The 23,228-nt window shown below is 42.3% G+C and overlaps 1 protein-coding gene across 3 annotated transcripts in view; it reads left to right on the top strand.

The window, feature by feature from the left end:
- The first annotated feature begins 1,528 nt into the window (after window positions 1-1,528).
- Window positions 1,529-23,228, top strand: part of ROCK1 (Rho associated coiled-coil containing protein kinase 1) — an 82,287-nt gene continuing 60,587 nt past the window's right edge. The window contains exons 1-2 of one of the 3 annotated variants that reach the window (XM_052704554.1): window positions 1,529-2,207; window positions 2,330-2,446. In XM_052704554.1, coding sequence (XP_052560514.1) covers window positions 2,354-2,446 — 93 coding nt within the window. In that variant the 5' untranslated portion in view covers window positions 1,529-2,207; window positions 2,330-2,353. The remainder of the gene's footprint in view (window positions 2,208-2,329; window positions 2,447-23,228) is intronic. The other 2 variants (XM_052704552.1, XM_052704553.1) reach the window with 2 other exon arrangements.

Genomic DNA, 23,228 nt, shown 5'->3' with positions numbered 1-23,228 from the left:
ATGTGAGCATTTTATCACAGCAGACACTTTTAAGCCATAACTGTTTTTAAAATTAGCACTTATTTTCTCTTTTGCTCCCTTTGATGTTTTCAAAGCAGGGCTCACAGTTTTCTAGACAGCTCATTGAAGCTCTTCCCACATAAATTCTGTGGCATTTTGAGACAGACACATTTTTAGTCTACCTTACTCATGAGAAAAGCTCAATCTGATGGAGGTGTTAAAAATATACTCTGTTTGCATGCAGCTGAGCACACACACGGCAGCTTCCCTCATGAGGAACACTGGAGGAGGTACGGGGCTATACTGCTATTGTGGGAAAATCATTCACAGTGTGTGAGTTCAGGCCTTCCCAGTGCCCAGCTCTCCTATCTGGGAAGATGCCAAGCCAAGGGGATGGTGCTCCTCTCTGAGTGTTGTTTTGGAGCTGGGTCACTGAAAAAAGCAATGCAAGATGCATTGGGCAAGTGAGTGCTTGCCTTGACTACTGCATACATTTTCAGGCCCCTCAATACAAGACAGACATCAAGGGCACTGGAGCATGTGCAGAGAAGGGCAGTGAAGCTGTGGAGAGTCAGGAGCACAGGTATTACAGGGAGTGGCTGAGGGAGCTGGGATCATTCAGTTTGGAGAAGGCTCAAGGGAGAGCTTATCGCTCTCTACAACTCTGTGAATAGAGCTTGTGGCGAGGTGGGGGTCAGCATCTTCTCCCACATAAGTTGTGATAGGATGAGAAGGAATGGCCTCAAGTTGTGCCAGGGGAGGTTCAGGCTGGATATTAGAAATGTCTTCTCAGAATGAGCGGTGATGCAGCAGCACAGGCTGCCCAGGGGCGTGTTGCAGTCACCATCCCTGGAAGCGTACAAGAACCATGTGGATGTGGCGCTGAAATGAATTTGTGGGTGCTATTGGTGGTGGGTGGATAGTCGAACAAGATGATCTTAGAAGTCTTTTCCAGTCTTAACGATTCTAACTGCTGACATGCAATGAAGAGTTGGGCCTGCACTCTGCTGGGTGCCTAAATGCACCATGGCAAGTTCTGCATCGTTCCGTGGGTATTTTTACCCTGTTTAATATCAAGGCTGCAAGGAGCACTTCTTTCTTTAAGCAAGCAGTGAATATCCATGGTGGAACAGCTGACACGTCCATGTGCTTGGCTATGGACTCCTTGTTTCTCAGCCACAGCTGTGGAAGCAACACGTAGTACTAGCGATTGAAGCACCCTCGCTGCCCCAGCCCCGTGGGCAGCAGCACGGCGCAGGGCCACCTGCGCGACGCGTCGCTGGCGGAGCCCCGCCCGTAACCGCCGTTCCGCACGCGACCTCCCCGCCCTCCGCGCGCCGCCGCCCCAAGCCCCGCCCATCTCCTTCCCTAGCCCCGCGGGCACGGCGCGCGCGCGCCCCCACCGACCGTTGGGCGGCGGACAAGGAACGCCGCCCCCGCCTCTCGCGCGCATACCTTCCGCCTCCTTCCTCCCGCGCGTGCGCGCTTGCGCATCCGTGGCGGGCGCCCCCCCCCTCCCTACCCGTTCAAACAGGAAAGGCGGACATGTTGGTGCCGTTCGCGGCTTCCCTCGCAGCCGGACCTCGCGCTCTGCCCTCCCCTTGAGCCACCTCCTTCCTTCCTGCCTCTCACGCCGCTCGGTCCCGGGGCGGCCCGGGCTGCGGCAGGTTGAGGAGCGGCGGCGAGCGGCGAAGAAGAAGAGGAAGGAAGATGCCGTTATCGCCTCTCGGCCGCTGAAGCGCTCCCGCGGGGCGCTGCTGGCACGGCCCGGGAGAGGGGCGGCGTGCCCCGCGCTACCTGCGCCCATGGACGGAGCGAGCCCGAGGCACTGAGGCGCGGCGCCGGGAGGGCTGTCCTGCCTTGCGGGTTGTTTTGCTTCGCGCTGCGCCTCTCTGATCCCCCTTTCCTCGTCTCGTCGTCGCTCCTACGCGCTTCCCGGACCCGGCCGCTGCTGCGGGGCGAGAAGGAGGAACCGCTACGCTGCTGCCAGCGCGGCTGCCCGGCCGCGGGAATGAGGCCGCTGCGGCGCGGGGGCCCGCGCGAAGGCGGGAGGGCGCGGAGAGCCGCGGCGGGGCTGTGAGCGGCGGGAGCGCCCGCGGCACTTTGCTCCCTCGGTGCGGCGCGGGGACTCGTCCGGAGACCGCCGTGATTGAAGGGACTGCGCAGGAAGCGCTTCGCACCCCCGCGTAGGCTCTGCGGTTTCTCTTGTGCGTGCTTGTTCCTGTTTTTGTTGCTTTGTTTTTTTGTTTTTTTTTTTCCGTTTTTAATTTTTATATGTTATCCTTTTTTTTTTTTTTTTTTTTTTTTTTAACATTTGATCTGGAATAAGGGAAGCTTTTTAATCGTCGGAAACATGTCGACGGGAGAAAGTTTTGAGTCTCGGTTTGAAAAAATCGACGGGACTTTAAAGGATCCCAAATCCGAAGTGAACGTGGACTGTTTGCTGGTAAGTGAGGGGTGACGATGGGTCCTGGGCCTTCTCCCTTTTTCCCTTCCAGGTGGCATCGCATCGTGCCTGCCTGATTCATGGTCCTGTGCCCGCCCTGAGTGGAGGCAGACAGCTTTGGTGTGATCTGCTGATCGCTGAGCGAGGTGCTGTGAGGTGCTGGCACAGCTGCCCATGTAAGCTGTGGTGCCCCATCCCTGAAGGTGCTCGAGGCCAGGTTGGATGGGGCCATGGGCAGCTGAGCTGCTGAGTGGCAGTCCTGCCCATGGCACTGCTTAGTACTTTACTACAGCGTGACTTCTCCCTCTTGACATTTTGCTGAGAAAAATGCTGTGAATAACATAGCTGAAGGATTAAGGTGCCCTTGCAGGTGGGGCAGTACTCACAGCAGAGGGGCTTAGTGCATGCTGAACTACTTGCTGTGCTAGGTATGAGGTTCACAGCTGCCTGCTACTTGTTTTCCTGTTTCCCACAGCTGATGGCTCTGGTGCTTTCAGTGTCGTAAGTGCATCATGAGCAAGCAAGCGTAACACATTCTGGCATAAACTTAATGCTGTTTGACAGTTGCTTGCACAAAAGTGGATGATGCTTCAGTTCTGGCTATAAAAAGTATCAAAACATGTGCCAAATCCAGCCAGTTTGGGTTGTGGATGGATTCTTGGATATGCCTAAAGATATCCTCAAGTGGCGTGGGTTTCCCTTTTGTGCCAAGCTAGTGAATTTCTCTCTAGGAAGTGATAAAAGTTCAGAAGTGTGTAGGTGGGTCCCCATCTCCCCCTTCTCCTATCTCAAAGAGAACGACTCAATGGGGTTTGTTCCTAGCGTGAACTCTGACATTTGGGGGAGGGGATTGGAGGAGGGGGTAGTTCTTAGTAGCCATTCTTCATCCTCTGTAGCATGGGTTTCAGCATGTAGCTTGCTTGAGCATAAAGCAGTGGAGAGATGAAAATCTCGTGAAAGACTGTGCACAGGTTCATGGCAACATGCTCTCTGTTCAGCTGATTGGTGATGCCGAGGTGCTGACAGGTCAGACCTGCCTCCCTGGACCAAACCAGGACCTTGTAGATGCTGTTGCCACAAAGGAAAACAGCACTGCATCTTCCAGGCAGCTTAGTGCTTTGGTTCTAGTTCACATATCTTTAATCTCTGAACTACAGCGGATGAGAACAGAGATGATGCTTAGGATATTGCTTACTCCATTGTGATGACTTAAGCCAGCACTGTCAAATCCTGTGTTTTTACACCCGGCATCTACTGATAGAAGTCAAGGATACACAACTGTGTCTGGAGTTGGACAGTAACTGTGGCTCAGTCTGCTAGCGTTTGTGTTGGTCCTGCTATGGAGGTTTTCCCACAGTAGCACTAAAGAGGCTGCAGAAAGCAAACGTGCAGTTGATATAGTTTTCAACTGTATTCCTTGATCTCAGCAGTTTAAGGATTTAGTTCCTTTTTAGTTACATCAGTCACTATTTGGAGCTGAGCTGTAGTCAAGTTGGGAATGAACTCGGTGGGATGTTTCCTGTCATGCTTCTGTTAGGTTTTGAACTTGTGTTTGCCTCTCTGGTCTTAAGAATGACCTTTAAAGTTAGGTTTTTTTAATCAGTTTTCTGAAGTTTTTGGCATATATTTGAGTATTCTTTTAAAAGCAGCTTCATATGTTATAATCATCAGTATTATTACTATTGTTAGCCCTCATTATTGTAAGACAGCATTATCCGTAATGCCGATTTTAAAAAGTGCTTCTGAGGAAATCATCTGGTGGATTAACTTTGTGTTTGGTTACTGTATCGCTCTTTTTTAAAATCTTTCCTCAGTTCTAAGGCTTTTTTTCTGCAGAATTGAAGTGTGTAGCCCTTTCTTAAATAGTCAAAGTACTTTACACCTCTTCTTACACCTCTTCTACACCTCTTCAGTGCGAATCGCACTGCAAGCATTGTTCTTAGCTCTAGGCTTATATTTAAATTCATAATCTATATGGTTATTTTTTAAAGGAAGAAAAGCTTAGGTGTATTTGGTCTGCACCTGAGGTACTTCTGTGAGATGAGCCCATTTCCTTAGGGTAGACAAACTTGTACCAGCTCTCTAGACCTGGTATGTAAATAAAAATATTGTTTTTTATGATGAGACTTGACACAAAAGAAGTTTATCCATTTTTATGATAATTATTATATCTTAAAAACCTTTATTTCTTTCGAAAAAAGACGTAAATTGGTGTCGTGTAATGTTTTCACATTTTCTCATCAATGGTGTTAGCTAACTCTTGGTCATTTTTTGCATCTATATGCTTTAAATTCAGCTTCCAGTATTTGAGATATGTGGGCTTAAAAATGCTGGAGTTTCTTTAGTTTGAAGGAACTTATGTTGCCCTTCTTAGTCCCTGATCAGCCTGTAGTTCTTGTACAGATATGGAGTAACCTGAACAGCAGTTTTGTGATTTTTTTTGTGAGTCTATGTGAATGTCCCAAGGTAGTTTCTGTGTGCTGAAAGTATCCTAAATTTATATGTGTACTAGTGAGAGAACAATAACGTGGCTGGAGGAAGAGGTGGAGGAAGGCCTGATACAAAGGAAGGTGTGTTATGGGTTCAGGAAGGTGTGGGAGAAGAGTTGTGACAACAGAGCTGGCAGAAAAGGCAGACTGGGGACTATGGAACTTCAATTTACACAACACAGGAAGGAAATTCAGAAAGCTGAGGAATAGGAAGGAGAAGAGAATAAGAGAAAATGGAGAAAAATAAGCAATTGTAATAAAAGCAGAGTTTTAAAAAAACAAAACAAACTGGCTCCAAGTTGCAACTGTCCATAACTAAATCTGCATCTTCCCACGTACTTGATTTAGTACTGGGCTGGGAAAGCACAGGCAGGGTCTTTTTCAGTGAACCATGAGGAGGTCAGAACCTGCATTCTTTGTCAAGTATGTGCTACAGCATCGTGTAGGGCTTTTCTCCAAATCAGGCCATAGGATTTTTAGTCTTGAGAAGATCTAGTGAGATTGTCAAGTAGTCACACAAGGGCGTGTGATAACCAGTACTGCGAGCACCACAGCTGTGATAAATAGAGCTAAGGGCATTGTAAGTAACTATTTTTTATCTTGAGCTCTTTTTTCCATTAATGTTATTAAGCAGTAAAATGTAGTATTCGCTGAGCATGATTTTCCAACAACTTTGGAATAAAACCAGGTTTCTTTCATCTCTGTGTTCCCAATTAAATCCTTGGAGTTCACGTGCTTCCAGTTTTTGGAGAGTAGGGAGGGAGATCTGTAATTTTGTGTATGGATGGAGGGCTTGTTGACCTGAGGCTGCCTGTGCTTGTGATTGATTTGAAAAGTGTTCATGAAAATGCTCTTTGGGGCTGTCTTTGCTCTGATGATAACTTTCAGAGTCTTTCTACGTTTTATGTGAATGCTGGAGTATTGAATATTCAGTCACCTACTTGAGTAGGTGATGAAGACTTTTGATGATCTCAGTCTTAAAAACATCGAGTCTATCAGCTGTTTTCAGCAGGTTGGATTCGAATTAACTGGTAACAGTGAAAACTGTATGACAGAGTTGGTTTATTTAGTCTTAAGAGCTTTCCATTTTTGTTATACCCAAAATACACAAGTGTGGACCTTTTCCTGTGTCTAACTAACACTTGGCCAGGTGAAGTCATGTTCATCTGCCCTATGTAGGGATTTGGAGTTTTAAATCTCTGTTGTCACTGGAGCTTCCTTTTCTCCATTGCTTAAAGATTGTTAGAAAGCCCTTCTGCAGATGTTGTATAGAGATTTGTTAGAAAAAAACATGAAAAAAAGAATGCAAGTCAATGTACCTTTACTTCAGGAGGTCTTGGCTTTTAAAAAAAACCTCTTGAAAACTACTTCTGAAACCATGCTTTTAGAATCTGAGTGGTAAAATGCTGAGAAGCTTTCTCTGTTGCTGACAAAGCTCCTGCACAGAAGAAGCAGGATTTGGACATTTTCAGATCATCAACTCCAGAGCGCTGTAAGTAGTCTGCAGGTAGTTCAGGGTAAGGCGAAATGTCAGCACTCCTAGGGTGTGTCTGTACAGCTGTTTTGATCTGGAGGATTTATTGTTCAGTAGGATCTAAAATGAGACTCCTGGCTGACATAGAATTCTGAGTCTACAAGATGTCCAAGCTTTCTGACTATAGCTATGATTGTGGGTTAATACTGCCTTCTTACCTCTATGAATTATGAACACAGGTTGATATGAAATCAATGATTAATGTATTTTACCTTGTTAAGGTAGAGTGCAACTGTAAGGTTGGCTTTGGAAAAACGGTAACTTGGTGGATTTGCGTTTCAGGTTGCACTTCAGGAGTTGTCTTACTGTTATGCAAACCTCCAGAGAGTAACAGTAAAAGCAGTGGGACTGTCAAAATGTTAGCATTTTGTTCACAGTGTATGGTACCTTTTACACAAGGATCATTAACTTAGCCAGCTTCTCTGCTTATAAAACTATAAAGACTGTGGACATGTAGTTTTTTCCTATTAAAAATTTTAATCAAGAATGATAATGGAAGGGTGATGTTAAGATGTGTTTCAGCAAGAGGAATAGGAAAGAAAAGCCACCCCTAAACTTTTAATAGAGTGTAAATGCTCTTCTGGAGTAACAACTTCTGTAAATAAAATTCTTTCCCTGGCAGCTGTGGAGTATTTTCATTTCTTGGAGGTGGTGGGAAAGAGGATGGGAGCTCATGGAATTTGTTCATTGGACAAACTGAAAATCAACCAGCAGGTCTGGAAGTCTTTGACTTCTTTGGGGAAGATGATAGGCTTGGGAGCCACTCACTGAGAATGTAATAAATCTTTAGAAGCTCTACAACCAGGTGATACTGGTAGTCTCATAGTGGCTGTTACCACGTTCCCTAGGATGTACTTCAACACTATCTGAAAACAAAGTGGCTGCTTTTAGGTGTCTCACTGAGGAATACTGAGATACTGCACTACTCAGTGCAGGATGCTTCTGAATTTGAGGGGTTCCAAAACATGTATTTAAAGAACTGTTTCTTCTGAACTTGATGCTATTTATCAAAACTCCTTTGTCATCAAGAAATTGCAGTTGTCATTGGAGATAGTAGAAAGCCGGACTTCCTTTTTTGAGAATAAAACCAGACTGTGGTTGAAAACTATTCTGCCTCTACCTTAATTTGTTCAGTCGTTCAAGCGGAAATAAAGCCAGAAGGCTGATGAGACAATATTGGTACAACTGTAAGCACTCTCCAGACAACGCCCAGTTATAGCTGGGCTATATAACAAGTATAAATAGTACTATCTTCCTTAGCAGTCTGCTGAAACATACACCCTGATAAACAGAGGTTGAACAAGAGCTGAAATGTGATCTTTGTGAAAAGGAGAAGTAGTGTGGAGATCTTGGTGTCTTGCTGTGCTGAGACAGTTTGTTCTCCTATAGCGTGTCTTTAGTCAGACTGTTTTTTTGGGGTTTTTTTTTGTGAGGTTTTTGGTGTGGATGGATATCCAAACAGCCTCAACTGTGTTGTGGCATCATGTTGACGTCTGTCTTTAGTTGAGAGTGTGCAGAGATGATCTGGACTAGCAGCAGTTGCTCAGTCCAGTTTGCCTCCCATGTTGCTGAGGGAGAATTGCTGCAGGATCAGTACCACGTTCTCATTAAAGCACAGGTCAAAGTCTATTCTGATACTCAAAATCTTGTAACTCATTGTTTTTAGCTTACTGAAAGATTGCCACTCCCTGTAAATATTTATACAATGCAATGTTATGGGGACAGTACTTCGAATCTCTGTTACAGGCTCTAACTCAAATCCAGCTGTTGATTTCTGTGTTTCAGCTTTCCCTCTTAGATTCCTTAGACTGGAGAAATGGGAAGACCTTAATGAAAGAGGCAAACGTGAAGTTTTGTTTTTTCATTTATGTGGGCTGAGATAACATAAAGATGTGATGCCTGGAAACTTCTGTAGGAGACAGTGGAGAAGTTAAGTCTTTCTAGGCTGTGTCTGGTCTGCAGAACTTGTAAGTGATCTGGCAGCACAAGTGGAATGGGTGGTGTTCTCCCCCCCGCCCTCCCAAATTAATGAATTGTAACATTAACAAAAAAGTAGTTAAGTTCTTGCATTCTAGTGCTTGGACAAATTTTAAGTAATGATGTCTTTCTCTTTTTCCTCCTAAAAGCTGTGTGCTGTTCAGATAGTGCTACATGGTATTCAGATGAGTTGAATGACAAGGTAAAAGTATATTCAGAGGAAAACAAATACTTCCTGATAATGTCTATTGATGTTAGATATCCACGCATACACTGGATTAATAACAAATGGCCATTTTCCTGTGTAGTCACTGACTGCTGTGAAAATACTGTTTCTCCAAAGGTTGGGTTTCTTTAGCAAATAAACAATGGCTAAAGAAAGGCCTAATGACACAAACCTAAGTTTCTCACATCTACTCTATACTATCCAAAGAAGGAAAGGTTAGAAGCTTCTCTTTTCAGCTGGAGGTTTCAAATAGGCGGCATTTCCCTGTTTTAGTGTTAGAGAAAGCTGTGTGTCAGGAGATGGCTAAACAGGATTTGTATGATAGCCACAGTAGCTGTTTCAAATGGGAAGGTGTGAGGGAAGGAAAGATCATCAGGACATTTGTTTCATGGTGGTGATGGATAGATGCTAGGCTTAAGTTTTAAAGGAAAGGAAGATCTGAAGGTGATTTTCTAAGTTCCTGTTTTATTTAGAAATTTTTAAAGAAACTTAAAAATGAACTAGGCTGTTTTCATTTTCTCAGTTGATTAGTTTGGGATGTGATTTCCAAGTCAGTCTCTTCAGTATTTTAGTGCTGTGTATACAGCTGGAGTATTATTTCGCTGAGGACCAGTTACGTGACTTCAGAGAAGGGCTGGGGTTGGAGGTGAGGTCTGGTGCCACCCCCAGTGCCTGCCATCTGCCCACAGCAACAGCCAGGTGACTTTTGACTCTGCAGGGATGGAGGCACTGACATCTCTGGGCAATCTGCAGTTTGCTGTTTGTCAGCAATATAATTCCTCACTGATGCTGTGTGGTGGAGAATGAAATTCACTGAGACAAAGTTGTCATTGGTTTTGATGTGTAGTTGTCTGAATGCTTTAGCCTTGTTAGCATGGTCAGTAAGGCTCTGCAGCCCAAATCTTTACCTTTCAGAAATGATGTGCACAAAGAAACTTCCCGTGTGTAATGAGTTGTAGATTTGGAGGTTTTGTGCACAAGGGCAACTAAGTTACCTGATGGAGAAGTTGCTATTAAGCTGGCTGCAGCTCAGCACCACTCAGCTGCTGCTGCTAGGTGGGATGGGGAAGAGAATTGGAGGCAAGAGCTAGTGGCTTGAGATAAAAACTATTTACTAAGACAGAAGATAAAATGGGAACAGAAAAGCACTGGTACAGTATATATAGCTGCAGTGCAATCAATTACTTGCCACCTGATGCTGCACAGCCCACTGGGTGAGCAGCAGCTGGCCCGGTCACCCGCCCACACCTTTAGAGTTCTGTGTGGTGTTGCAGGTATGGAATTACACTGGCTTTATTCTGGCACCTGTGCTGGCTCTGCTCCGCCCCTGCTGTTGTGCTGTGAAGGTGGTGGCTCTGCCCTATGAAGTGGCCCAGCCCTGGGTGTGCCTCCATCTCACGGCAACAACCGGACACTGGTGTGCTGTTTGGGCTGAAACCAGGACAGCTGGTAAGCTCATTGAGTTTAATTTGTGATGGCAGATGAGATAGATTAGATGTAGAATTTTCCTGTTGGAGAGGGAAGAAGAAAATTGATGACTTGCTCTGATAGATGGTGTCCAACCTTTTGGCTAGCCTGGGTTGCACTGAGTAAAGAGGAATTGTCTTGGGCTGCGTATATGAAGGTTGCTCCAAAACTAGTCCTAATTATTTGCATGAAAACAGCAACCAGTACAAAGAGCACAATAGCACTGTTTGATAGAACACATTCTCGGCTACAAAACATTCTTTTTCAATACAGTCATCATCATTAGCTCTAAGTTTATACCAGTGATGAGCAAGAACCTGCATGCCACGCTTGTAACAATCTGCACCAGTGTTGGTGACCCATGGTTGCTGCTGCTGAAATGCACTGCCCGCTGCCTCAGTGTGCTCCTGTACATTGGTTGGTCTCTACAGGCATTCAGTGAGTGTCAGTGGGTGCAGTTTTTATCTGCGTGGAGGAATTTGGTGACACATCTTTGCTATGTATGTACTTCCGTGTCACACGCCATTCTGTCAGACTGCCCCTCTGCCGCCATCTGTCACATGGCAACAACATGCAACAGGATGTAGTGGGAAAGTACCGTTACTGCCATACCACTGCCATCATAAAATATGATAAAATATTACTTTTGGAGCAGCCCTCATTAAATATACATTATAGTTAATGCATAGAAAATAACAGAACATTTTTAATTTTTAATTTTTTTTTTATTAAAATATATAAAAACAGAGCAATAAAGCCATAAAACTAGTGGGGTGTGCATCCTTGTTTTTGTGAAACTAATGTATCGCTCTGGTTTAATGGTAGTGGCTGCCATTCCCACTGAACTCTCTAGGAGCTTGTCAAAGATTTTTGATAAGTTTTTAATCTTCCTGTACTTCATCTTTAGAAACGGCTGTTAACGAATATTGCCAAAAAGCAGTGACATGAGTGAGGTGTGGTTGTGAAGTGAGCAGTATTTCTCTCAGGTAAGAGAGGGCTCATAGAAGTCTGGTGGAGAGACGTGGTCACATGTTTAACTGTGGTGCTACACATTCCATTTGAAATTTTGTAAGTAATATATTTATGTTGACTACATATGGGGTCATAAATAAACAAAAAAATTGACTTTTTTTTTTTTTGACAGTCTTAAAACCTATTCTCAGCTGCCTTACTTAAAATGGAAAGCAGGGTGGCATTTTCTTTGCAGCTCACAGGACTGTGTTTAGCCAGTGTATCAAAGCTCATAACCTTACTGGCCATGACTTGAGCTGGCACTGCGCTGCAACCCGTGCCTTGGTTTCATTCATCCCAGTTGGGGCTCACAATGCACTGAGGTTCAGTTGGCGCTGAGGGCCGGGCTGCTTAGTGGGAAGAGCTGCCACCATGATGACGTGGGGTTGGAGGTAGCTGCACTGCCTGCTGTGCTGTGCCACACCACGTGTAGGCTGCAGGTTGGATATGGCTATTGGTAACAAACTTAGAAGCTAGTAGCGCCTCTCTGATTGTTTGTGATTCTGGTACTATGGAGTTCTGTGCTTCCAGTGTCTCAGCACATAAATCATACTCTTTCTGGGAAGCAGTGAGGGAGGTTAGGAAGGGCTTCAGTACTGGTAGGGCAGGAGCTTGCCTCTGGGGGATAGGCAGTGAGGAGAGAGGCTGACCAGTGAGGTTATGGATGCCCTGTCCCTGGAGGTGTTCAAGGCCAGGTTGGATGGGGCCCTGGGCAGCCTGGTCTAGTATTAGATATGGAGGTTGGCAGCCCTGCCTGTGACGGGGTTGGAGCTTGATGATCCTTGAGGTCCCTTCCAACCTAAGGCATTCTATGATGCTGTGACTGTTGTGGGCTGTCGGTGCAACAAGTGCTATCTTCTGTAGTGTAGGTGACAGTCCAGCATGCTTATTCTACTCTTAATATTTAGAACACATTTGACTCTATGTTATAAGGGGGGTGGCGGAAGCCTCTCCAGCCAGGGGATGGTAGATTAAGAGTAGATTGGGGAGATTCTTCAGGTAGGAAAGGGCTGGAAAGTAACACAAAGAGTTTGTGCTGGTTACACTTGTGCCATGCCTTTATCATGGACACCACGGTGCACAGAACATGTAAGGCTGGATGTGGAGATGTTGAAAATAAGGTAATACTAGCACCATGCATATTTATCTTTATGTTAGATGTTGCTAGTGGTGCTAGAAGTGGAAATCTGTGAAAATTCTTCACAAGCGTTTATTTAATATGATTCCTGACTATGCTGATGTTTTGTTATACCAATTCTTAGAAAATGGTGTCAGCTGAGTTGTAGATGCAGAAGTGATCCTTTCAGTGTTGAGATGAGGGGATTTATCCTCACTTTGTGAAAAGTTTTTCTGCTGCTTCCATCTACCTGGCTGTTACCTTGTTGCTCTCTAATACATCTTCTGTGAGCTGTTGTCTTCTTCCTTTCGCTCCACTTACTAATAGCTCCACTACTGATTCATTGGCAGTCGAACAAACAATTGTCAGCAATCTGATGACATGGTTTGCGCTGACCTGGGGACCACTCACATTCTGAATAACAGAAGTTCTAGTGTATAGAGTGTAACTTAGTACTGTATACTCTATATCTTCTTTTCATAGAGTCAGGTTGGAAAAGACCTCTAAGATCATCTAGTCCAACAGTGAGCTGTTCTCCACTGTGCCCACTAACCATGTCCTTCAGTACCACATCCACACGTTTCTTAACACCTCTAGGGATGGTGACTCCACCACCTCCTTGGGCAGTCTGTGCCCCTGCCTCACCACTCTTTCTGAAGAGGAATTTCTCAGAATTTTTTTTTTTCTGAGGAAACAAATGTACCTTCCCTGGAGCAGCTTAAGGCCATTCCCTTTTATTCTATCACTTGTTACCTTTTAGGTAATTGTAAAGAGCAACAAAGTCTCCTCTGAACCTCTTTTTCAGAGCACACCATCCTCTAAGCAACTTGTAAACACACAGTGCTGAAAATGATGCCAGTTAAATTGCAAACTTATTCAGGCCTGAAATTTTTGCTTTGCTAGTATTGGCAACAATCATAACAGCTTTTGAAAACTGGGACTATCATTGCTAGTGCTAGTAGGTAGCAGTAGAAATGGTGAAATGCCCACTAAGGGCTGTGGAGTGAAAGCTTAGCTGTTGATTGAAGGTATGTGTGTTGTGTTTTGTTTTATTGCTCCCACCCATGAAGTACACTGAATTTGGAACTGGAGATATCATTAAGAAGGCTTCCTCTGAAGAGAGCAGATTAGTTTGCTTCCTGGAAGAGTTTTTGTCTTTGACTAAACGGCTCTTGTCTTTTTTCAGCCTTGTTCATACGCCACAGACTGTTCATACAAATTCTGAACATAGCATCTCCAAACAGTTCAGGGTCATGCTTTTTGCTTATAAAATCAAAATGTCTTAAATGTCTTCAGGCTTTCAAAACAAAGGTTTTTATCTTACTTAATGCAATATATGAGATGTAATCAGAGATTGCAGATTGAGATGTCAGAATAAAGAAAAAAGTGTGGAGTGTTGCAGTGCTGGAATTATACTGCTGCAGTTCTGGGACTGTGACTGCAGTTTAATCCTGTGTAAATTTCTGCCTTCTGATGCAGTGCAGTTGAACTGTTACTGTCAGGGAAAACTCTGGATGGCTGTGTTCTTCACTTCACCTTCCTGTTTGGGCATGGCAACCTCTTCCTTAATCACAAGGAAGGGTGTCAGACCTACTAAGTTCACCTTCATATAAATAAAAGTTCTTGCTAAGTTTGTGGGAAATAAGAGAACCAGGAATTCCAGGGAAGAAGATGGATTTTTTTTTAATATACTCTTCTTCATTCCAGTTTGACAAACATGTAACAGGAATAAATGAAAAGATTAATTAGAACTTTGTATTTGCAAGTTGGGAAGTATTTTTTTTTTTTTTTTTTCTCCTAAATTTCTGATTGTGGTTCCCCTGGAAAGGAAAACTTGATTTTTCAATTTAAGATTTGACCAGAATAGGCAGTTGAAGGTTTCAGATCAGGCTGCCTTGTGAGAGACTGGCTAGTTGTATTAAAAGAGATGAACTGTGTCTTGTCTTGCTGCAGTTAAATCACACAAGAAAACTTGCCTGCCAGTTGTGTTGCATTGCTTATATTTTGAGAGAAAGCAAAACATCTGAGAGAGGTGTATGTTAGAAACAAGCTGTTAAAATGGTAAGCCTTCTTCTGCAAGGAGAGTTAAATCATTGTGTATGATTTAAAAATTCATCTTGTTAAGTGATGAGTTAGGAAGAGCAGGTGTGGGGAAGTGAAATGTGACTGTCAGTTTCTGAAGAATTCTTTTCAGAAGTCCTCTGATGTCTTCATTAGATATTTAACTGTTTTTTCAGAGGAGTTGAAATCAACACAATTTTTTTCATAACCATGTTAAATGACACTCTTCTTTTATAAGTAACTTGTAACTTTGTCTAACTGAACTGTGAGCTTTAGTTCAGTCTCCTGTAGGTCTTACTCTCCTTGGAATTGCATCATGATAAATAAATGGCTTTCAGGTTTAATGAAGTACAGTTTTTCCATCCTGGAGCTATAGAAACGAGCTATTTTATTAGCTAACCCTCCTTTCTTCCTCTAGAAAAAAACTGATAATATGTATATGCCAAAAGAGCTTTTGCTTAAGTTGGACAAGATGCCTGTGTGCTCTGTGTGCTACAGAACAGCGCTTCTAGAATTCCAGGATTTCTTAATGCAGAAGGGAGGTGAGTTATCAAGATACAATATTCTTCAACTAGAAATCATATTTAGATAAGAGGAGGGGAAAATACTTGCATAGGTGACAAAATCATTTAGGCAGAATTGACATTACTGACAATTCTTAGGCTTTCAAGTTAACATAACTCTTCTACTCTCACAGTGGGTGTATTTGCCAACCATGCATTTCCTCATTCTTACTGGTTTTGAAAAAATAGCTGTCTGTTCATTTGACTTTGAGATTGTGCAAAGTCGGTCATTCCATTTCACTACTTTGAGTAGCAATCAAATGTCAAGCCTAATAAGACAAAAGTTGAAATCAAAGCTGGAGTGCCATGTGATCCTTTTTTTTTTCCTTCCTCCTCCTACTTAGTAAATGAAGTATCAACCAATGGAGAGCATCACTGCTGTACCTGACTTTGCTTTTGCCTTTGTGCTTTCACCTTGTGTTCTGCAGCTGGGAATAATCAGTTTTCACTATCAGGGGTGATGGTGAGGGGTTAGAACAATGAGAATACCCTTTGTTTGGAAGGAAGCCTTGTCCGTAAGATACCAGTATGAATACAAGGTTTGGACATCAGGCAGAGAAATTAGGAAGATAATTAGAGATAACTTTGGGACGGGAGTCATTTGATTGGCCTTTGGTGACTTAAGTCAGGGTTTTCTGGTTTTTTAGGCTTTTACTGAGATGCTGTTCTCGTTTCTATGTCCTGCTTCTAAAATAAGGAAGTACTAATTTTTCCCAGCTGTAGGTTTGATGGTGCTGAGGCAAGTACTGCCTGTTCTCATAGAAGAAGCAGGGAAATTACACTGGTAGTACCATGGTATACTTGAAAAATAGATATCAGGTTTCAAGCACCAATATCAAAGACAAAATAAAATCCAGAGACTTTTTAAATCTGAAGGAAGGTGTGAATCTGTTTATAACATACTAATGAAGATGCAGTATTACACTTCACCATTTCAATAATTAACTAACCTGAAGCCATTGCTTTCAGATGAAGTATTTTGTGTTAGAGCTGTTCTCTTCAGTTACCCCAGATAAATTGGTAAAAATAATGTATTTGAGTGTAGTTTTGACTGCCAGCCATTGCTTTAATAGAGAAAACTAGTATTTTTGTGTGCTAAACTATGTTATACATGAGCTTAAAATTGCTTTGCATTGTTATTATAGAAATAAATGTTTATGATGCCTAAAGGTTTTCCTTGACAGCATGGAAACTGTCCTGTTCATAACCTGGCTGTCATTGGTTACAAGCTTTGTGTAGATTATGGTAGGGATTCATTGTATTTTTTGGGAAGGGAATTTGGAGACACTGAGCATAAGCCTCAAGAGATATGATGCTTTTTACAGAAAAAGTCCAGTACCACCTGTCTGAGTTGGGTGATGTATATGAAACTGTTAAAATGAAGTTGTATGCATTTTCATCTGCAGTTAAACTGAAAAACCATAGCATCCGCTGCTCAGTTGATGACGCTCAGTAGAATGATGGGAGGCCATTCCTGTTTGGTATGGTTTCCAGAGGGGTAGGGATCAGTAAAATGTTTTATTCACCTAAATAGTTGTTGAGGGTTGTAATAAAGATTGTAATTAAGTTCATTCTTTTTCCAAAAGAATACTTAGCATCATATTTTGAGTGGTCAGTGTTTTTCTGCTTTAATGAGGTCATGTGCAGCTAGTGCTTGACTTCTTTACTTTTTAAAGTCTGTCTCACAGGTTTCCACAGAAGGTCTTTCTGTGGAAAGCTTCATTAATTACTGGAGATGTTTAAATGCAAGTTGACTAAAAAGAAAAATGTTTGGTATGTTCTTGATTAGCTTTTCTGTATTTATATTAACGGAATGTCATGCATTTTCTTTTAAAATAATAATAATAATAAATCCTGCAAATTCAATTGAATTTTCAGAAGGCTTAGCAGAAATCGTAGTTCCCAATGCTGTGAAATTGGAATTTCCTACTTGAGATGTTGTTAGGAACATTCCCATCATATTTCTTTCTATATACTATGACGCCATTCACAAAATAGCAAACTTGATGCAAATAATTCCTTCTGCCAATGTGTAGTTGATTTAATTTTGAAGAGGCATCAAATGCACTGTGATCTCAAGCTTCAGAGAAAACATGCATGCAGTGTTTCACTGTTTGCTCTTCCCTTTCTCTTGATGCTTTGTGACCAAAGCTAGAAAAAAAGTCTTTGAATATCAGGGCAACAGTCTGTTTTCAACAGTGCTAGTTGGTCTGTATGGTTACTGTGTGCACAGTTGTTTGAGGGGACAGCAGAGTGCAGGGTGTGATATGCTAGTCAGCACAATTTTTGTATCATTCATTTCACAATATCAGATCGTGTCAATGGGGAAAAAACCCCAAACAATCAAAACAAATCCTAAACAACTCCCTATCCTCCCCACCCTCTCTCTGCTCCAACCAACCAAACTGAACAAGGAAAAAAAACCCACCAAGACTGAAGGAAACAGTTGATAAATCTGGTGGCATAAGCAGATGGAGGAAACCAAATCACAGAATGCTTACACTTCAGATCTAGTTTCTAAATGAACAAAAAGATGAACTGTTCCAACTATGATGATGAAAAACATTTAGGAAATACCTAACTGGCAACTTTAAATTGAAATTCTCTGAATTCACAAATAAAATGCAGTGGAAAGGTTCTGTAGAGTTAACTGTTTGTCATATTCAATATGTTTCAATGAAGATGAAGATTGTCTGGGAGGACATTCCTAAGACTTCATCCAGCAAGTTCAGATTTTGCAGTTGAGTTAAGAACTCTCCCATGCTGGAGAAATTAGCAAACTGGTCAGGAGCAAGTAGTATTTCTTACATACTCAGTAGCTTTATCTCATGATAACTTTCTTCCAGCTGATAGATGACTTGAGGTGAGAAGTTGCTCAACTTGTATAGGTCTTTCCAAATAGAGTTACCATAGAGCAAAGTTTTCAGTAAAGTAGGCTGTAATCCTCTTTTTCTAAGTATGGTAGTAATACAAAGAATTAGGATCATAATGTAAGTACACATATCAGTACCAGATTAGTTTCAAGTCAGATTTTTCCCAGCAAATCCTTACTCTTGAAGATGCCAGAGGTTTGTTTTAGAATTTCATTTTTACAATCGGACGGGTGTTACAGATCTGCAGCTACAATCCTGAGGTTGGTGGCCATCAAGAGTGAGGCCAAGGCAGTTTTGCTTCAACAGCTTCTTGAGTCTCTATTGTAAATCAGTGCCTAACACTGCTACTGCCCATGTGCTGCATGTAGTTGCTGTAGTATTCAGATGCATGCTTTCTAAAATGTACCTTTTACAGAATCACAGAATCCAGTCCAACCATCCACCTATCTCCAGTAGTTCTCACTAAACCATGTCCCTCAGCACAAAATCCAAACGTTGCTTGAACACCTCCAGGGTTGGTGACTCCACCACCTCCCTGTGCAGCCCATTCCACTGCCTGACCACTCTTTCAGAAAAATAGTATTTCCTAACGTCCAGCCTGAATCTCCCCTGGCGCAGCTTGAAGCCATTCCCTCTAGTGCTATCACCAGTTACACGAGAGAAAAGGCCGACCCCCAGCTCACTGGGGTACTGTGAGAGACAGCGTCAAAGGCCTTGCTGAAGTCTAGGTAGACTACATCAACAGCCTTTCCCTCATCTACCAGACTGGTCACTAGATGGTAGAAGGTCGGGTTGGTCAAGCAGGACCTGCCCTTTGTGAACCCATGCTGGCTAGGCCTGATCCCCCAGTTGACCCCACGTGCCGCGTGATCTCCCTCAAGATGATCTGCTCCATAACCTTCCCTGACACTGAAGTCAGGCTAACAGGCCTGTAGTTCCCCGGATCCTCCTTACAACCCTTATAGATGGGAGTCACACTGGCAAACGTCCAGTCTTCTGGGACTTCACCAGTCAACAAAGAGCACTGATAGATAATGGCGAGCGGCTCAGCTCTCACCTCCGCCAGTTCCCTCAGCACTCTCGGGTGAATCCTGTCCGGCCCTGTGGACTTGTGACAGTCCAGCTGCAGTAGTAGGTCTCTGACTGTGTCCTCCTGAATTGCGGGGGGTTCTGTCTGCACTTCAGTCGAGACTGCTAGGTCAGAGAGCAGAGTACCCTGCAGATAACTGGTGTGACCTTTAAAGACAGACGTAAAGAAGGCATTCAGAACCTCTGCCTTTTCCTTATCCTCAGTGGTCACATTCCCAGCCTCATCCAGTAAAGAATGAAGATTCTCCTGAGTCCTCCTCTTACCATTGATGTGTTTGTAAAAGGGTTTCTTGTTCCTTTTAACCCCAGCGGACAGGTTGAGTTCAAGCTGGGCTTTTGCCTTTCTGATTTTCTCTCTGCATATCTTAACAACTTCTCTGTACTCCTTCTGAGTCGCCCATCTCTTCTTCCACAGGAGGAACATTTATATGTACATTTTATATGTAGTTTATATATACATATTTATTTGTCAGGGAGCAATGTTATGATTAGCAACAAAGTAGACTCATTGGAAAGTGCATATCAAATTCTGGCTAATACTGGAATGACTGCTGTCAGTGTTGTTGATGTCTTGGGCATTTTGGCTATTAAAAATCACATCTCTCTAGCACGTTCACATTATTGGATGATGTCTGGAACCAGTGAGTCAGACTATGGGATCTTCACAAGACTGTTTTCAATTGTTAATGTTAACCTTTATGTAAAGAAACAGCATGTGAGAACTTGAAATTGTTCCACTCAGCTCTTTTTCCAATCTCTTCCTCTTGTCTTCTGGACAATAATGAACTTTTCTTTTGGTTTTCAGAAGTTACCTAATTCATAGATGGGTTTGGTTTGACTCCTGATGTTAATATTCAGGCCTTCTCTTATTTCCTTAACAGCAATATGTTCAAATGAGTTGTAGTCTGGCATACTGTAAGTGATAAGGTCATTTTTGAACCTGCATTTTTGTTGAAGATTCATTTAAAAACAGTTTCTTATACTGGACTGTTATCTTCTAGGATATGGCCAGATTAGGAGGTTTTTCAGTGAAGCAAGATAAACTTTGGCAATTGAGGTTTGTCCTGTTACAGTTTTGTAGGTTGAGAGAGAGATGAAATCATAAGAAAAAAGGATCAGTTCACATCCTTGTGTACATTATGTCCAAATTGGAAGGAGCAAAGGAGAAAGCTCTAAACATTTCAATGCAGTGTGAATGAGAATTGTACATCAGTTTTTTTGGGTATTCTCAAGTGCTGTTTGGGATGTATGTCTGATGTATACAGAACATATATGTGCACATTTCCAGACCTTTCCTAAAGCTTGAGTGATTGTGCTTGTTTTTTTTTTTTTTTTTTTTTCTTTTTTCTTTTTAACTCTTCTATTGCTTGGCTGCATTTCAGAATCTAGTTAACTGTGAATGACAGTTATTTCCATGCAAGTGCATTTTGTTTGAATACCACAGAAGATTTAATGGTTTTCTTAATTTCTACTTAAGTCTATGAATTCTGAGGTTAGGTAATTATATTCAATTATAAAGTGGCCATGACTGACAGCAAGCATCTGCTTCTAAAATGACTGTGTACATGTACCTGTTTTCATATAGCTGTTCAGAAGTTGGCTTTGCAGTCCAGCAGGGACTTCTGCCAAGAGAAGTGGAGGAGGCCTGAGGGAAAGTTAATTCTGAATTCAAGGGGATAGTGCTCAGTAAATGATGTTCTGGTGTAATCACTCACTGGTATTTTCTAGTATTTAGGGAATTGGGCTCCTGCTTTGCTTGGTGTCCTACGAAAGCAGATTTTACATGAATCGGAAGGAGCAGATATTACCTGAACTGGCTGGATGTGGCTTTTGCACCGCTGGTTGTAGCCAGTAGATAATGCAGTGCCCCCTTTCATGTGGATGGTAAGTGAGTAGTATGTTTTTCATAGTGTCTAGGAAAGAAATCATCTAGCAGATTGACACAACTCACACATAGCCTTTCAGTTAGCTTTTGTTTTGTTTGTTTGCTTGCTTATTTAGAAAACGTGCTTTCATCAGTTTTGCTCTCTGCTTAAAGAGAAACTAAATGACAGCTACTGCAAACAGTCTGTGAGATGGAGGAGCAGAAGTAATGTTCGAGTGCCCTGTTTCATGACAGGCTTATATGGTGTGACTAAAGTATGGTTTGTCCTCATCTCCTGTTGAGATTAACATAATCAGCCCAAGCTCAGCCTTGCTCCCTTGTAAGGACAGGCAGGAGAGACTTTGACAAGATTCCATGGTAGTGGCAGTGGTCCAGACATCCCTGGCTCTCTCTTCTCTTGGGCTAAGATTTGTTTTCTAAATCTAAAAGAAAATCATGCCTTTGGAGGATATATATTAGTCTATTGCATCCTCTTGGCAGGGCGAATGCTTTTCCCAAGTTCTGAAGTGTTCTGTATATGTGGAGAGAGTAGTACTAAAGAGGAGTTGATGTTGTACACTGGTCTATGATATCAGTGTATCAGGAGCAACATGTTGGAAGAGCTGTTTTTCATCTGTTTCTTAGAATTTTAGTATTTTATTTCCCTCCAATAGCAGTTCTTAAGCTCAGTGTAAATACCCAACATAGTAACAGCTGGATTCCAGTATTTTACAATGTTTTGCTGTCTGTCTCTTGGTTGAGCAACCACACTGAAATGTCTTTCTGGCTTGAGCAACTGTACTGAAAATTTCAGGGCATGCTGTCTTTCTTGCTATAAGAAGCTAATGACTTTAGTTTTCCCAAGCATAAATCTCAAGGTTTGAAAGGAATGTAGGAAACTTATTTACAAATCCCTAAACAAGCTTGCAAGCCTAATATATCAGGACCCTTTCTAGATTAGAAATAAGTGTTGGGTACAAATGAATTCCTGATACAGCATCTGTTCCTCTAGTTTTCAAAAAGTGAAATTGAAAATCTCAGGTGAAGTGACATATTCTTGCTGTGCTATGTGTAATAAAACCCCTACTAATTATCACGTGAGAAACTCCAATCTGCAAAAGCCACCCTGAGCTATGGAAGACAGCTTTAGTTCAGGTCTGTAATTACTTGAATGTGCAACCATGTTTTCATGTAGGTTTTAAATTCTTAATGGTTACACCCCTTTTTAATGTGCAGTCCAAAGCACTTAGGGTTTTTGTCATGACTGCTGTGTTGTCAGAGTGACAAGCGTTCTGGAGGAAATTGGTCTTAAGTAGTGGTGAAGTCGTACTTAGAGCTTGCTAGATTTCTGGCTTCACTGGTGAATGCAGACGCCTTTACCCTTGAAAGCAGTCGCTGTTTGTGACTTGAAAATACACATAAGCATCCAACGTATTTCAAAGATGCATTACTACTTCACTCCTTGTGTTACCGTTTGTTTGTTGAGGGGGATTTTGATAAAGTGGGTGTCTTTGTCACTTCTTTCTTAGCTTCTTAATGGCAGTGGTAAGATCATACTTGTAGGTTCTAAATTTTTAACACTTTGGATGCCAGAATCTAGAAGCAATTTCTTCTCAGAAGTGCTTTGTTCAGTATTAGTGGTGCAGATGTCCTAAAAATGTGAAAAGCTTGCTGCCTGCTTTGCTGCTGTCAGTAGCAAAATCCTGTCTATTCTGAAGAATCTCAGTGCTTGGCAGTAGAATTATCTTGCCTCTATCTAAAATAAATCTCATCAAACTTTTATTACCTGAAAACAAAACAAGCTAACTTTAAGATCATTCTTGTAGCTATATTCATCATGGACAAAAAGTGAATACAGAACAGCATTAGTTTTATGTACACGTAAATCTTTCGTTTTTACTGCAGCTGGAGTTTTTCTACTATTGATAGGTGAAAAAAAGCCCATGGACTTTGTGGGTGTTTGCATTATAAAGCTGTGTAGTGATGCACAAATTCTTAAGTAGTGCTCAGTCTTTATTGAGTTGCATATTTCAAATATCTGTGTGACGTGTGATCGCTTGTGATGGAATGCCTGCTGCAGAAATGGGGATAGAGCTCTGACAGGGGTCGTACAACCACAGAAGCTTCCCAAAGCTGATGCTCTCAGGGAGTTGTGCTCAACTTTCCTCCTTTTTGCAGTCCGTGTGACAGCAGAGGACACCATATTATTCTACAGATCACGGTTTCAGTTTCCAGAAAGTATTTTTGGCATAATTGTCTCTTTAACTTCATTTCCAGACTTCTGTCATGGCTACTTTTCACCTCTTAATAGGAAAACTGTTTTGACTTATTGTAGAGTTTTAGGAAAGAATTTTTGTAATATGTTGAGCTAAAAGATCTAAGGTTGTTTTGCGTATTAAATACCTCTTACACGTTACATTTCTTCTTATGGACATGATGGTACCCTGCTAGCTCTCATCCTGTCCAGCTGGCTGAAGTTAGCTTCTAGGCTGACTGCGTGGATACCTGCCT

This window comes from Tympanuchus pallidicinctus, unplaced genomic scaffold (assembly GCF_026119805.1).
Source record: "Tympanuchus pallidicinctus isolate F22 unplaced genomic scaffold, pur_lepc_1.0 scaffold5, whole genome shotgun sequence".
Classification (NCBI taxonomy): Eukaryota; Metazoa; Chordata; class Aves; order Galliformes; family Phasianidae; genus Tympanuchus; species Tympanuchus pallidicinctus.
The sequence above is the reverse complement of the archived record's forward strand: the minus strand, read 5'-3'. Positions and strand labels throughout refer to the sequence as shown.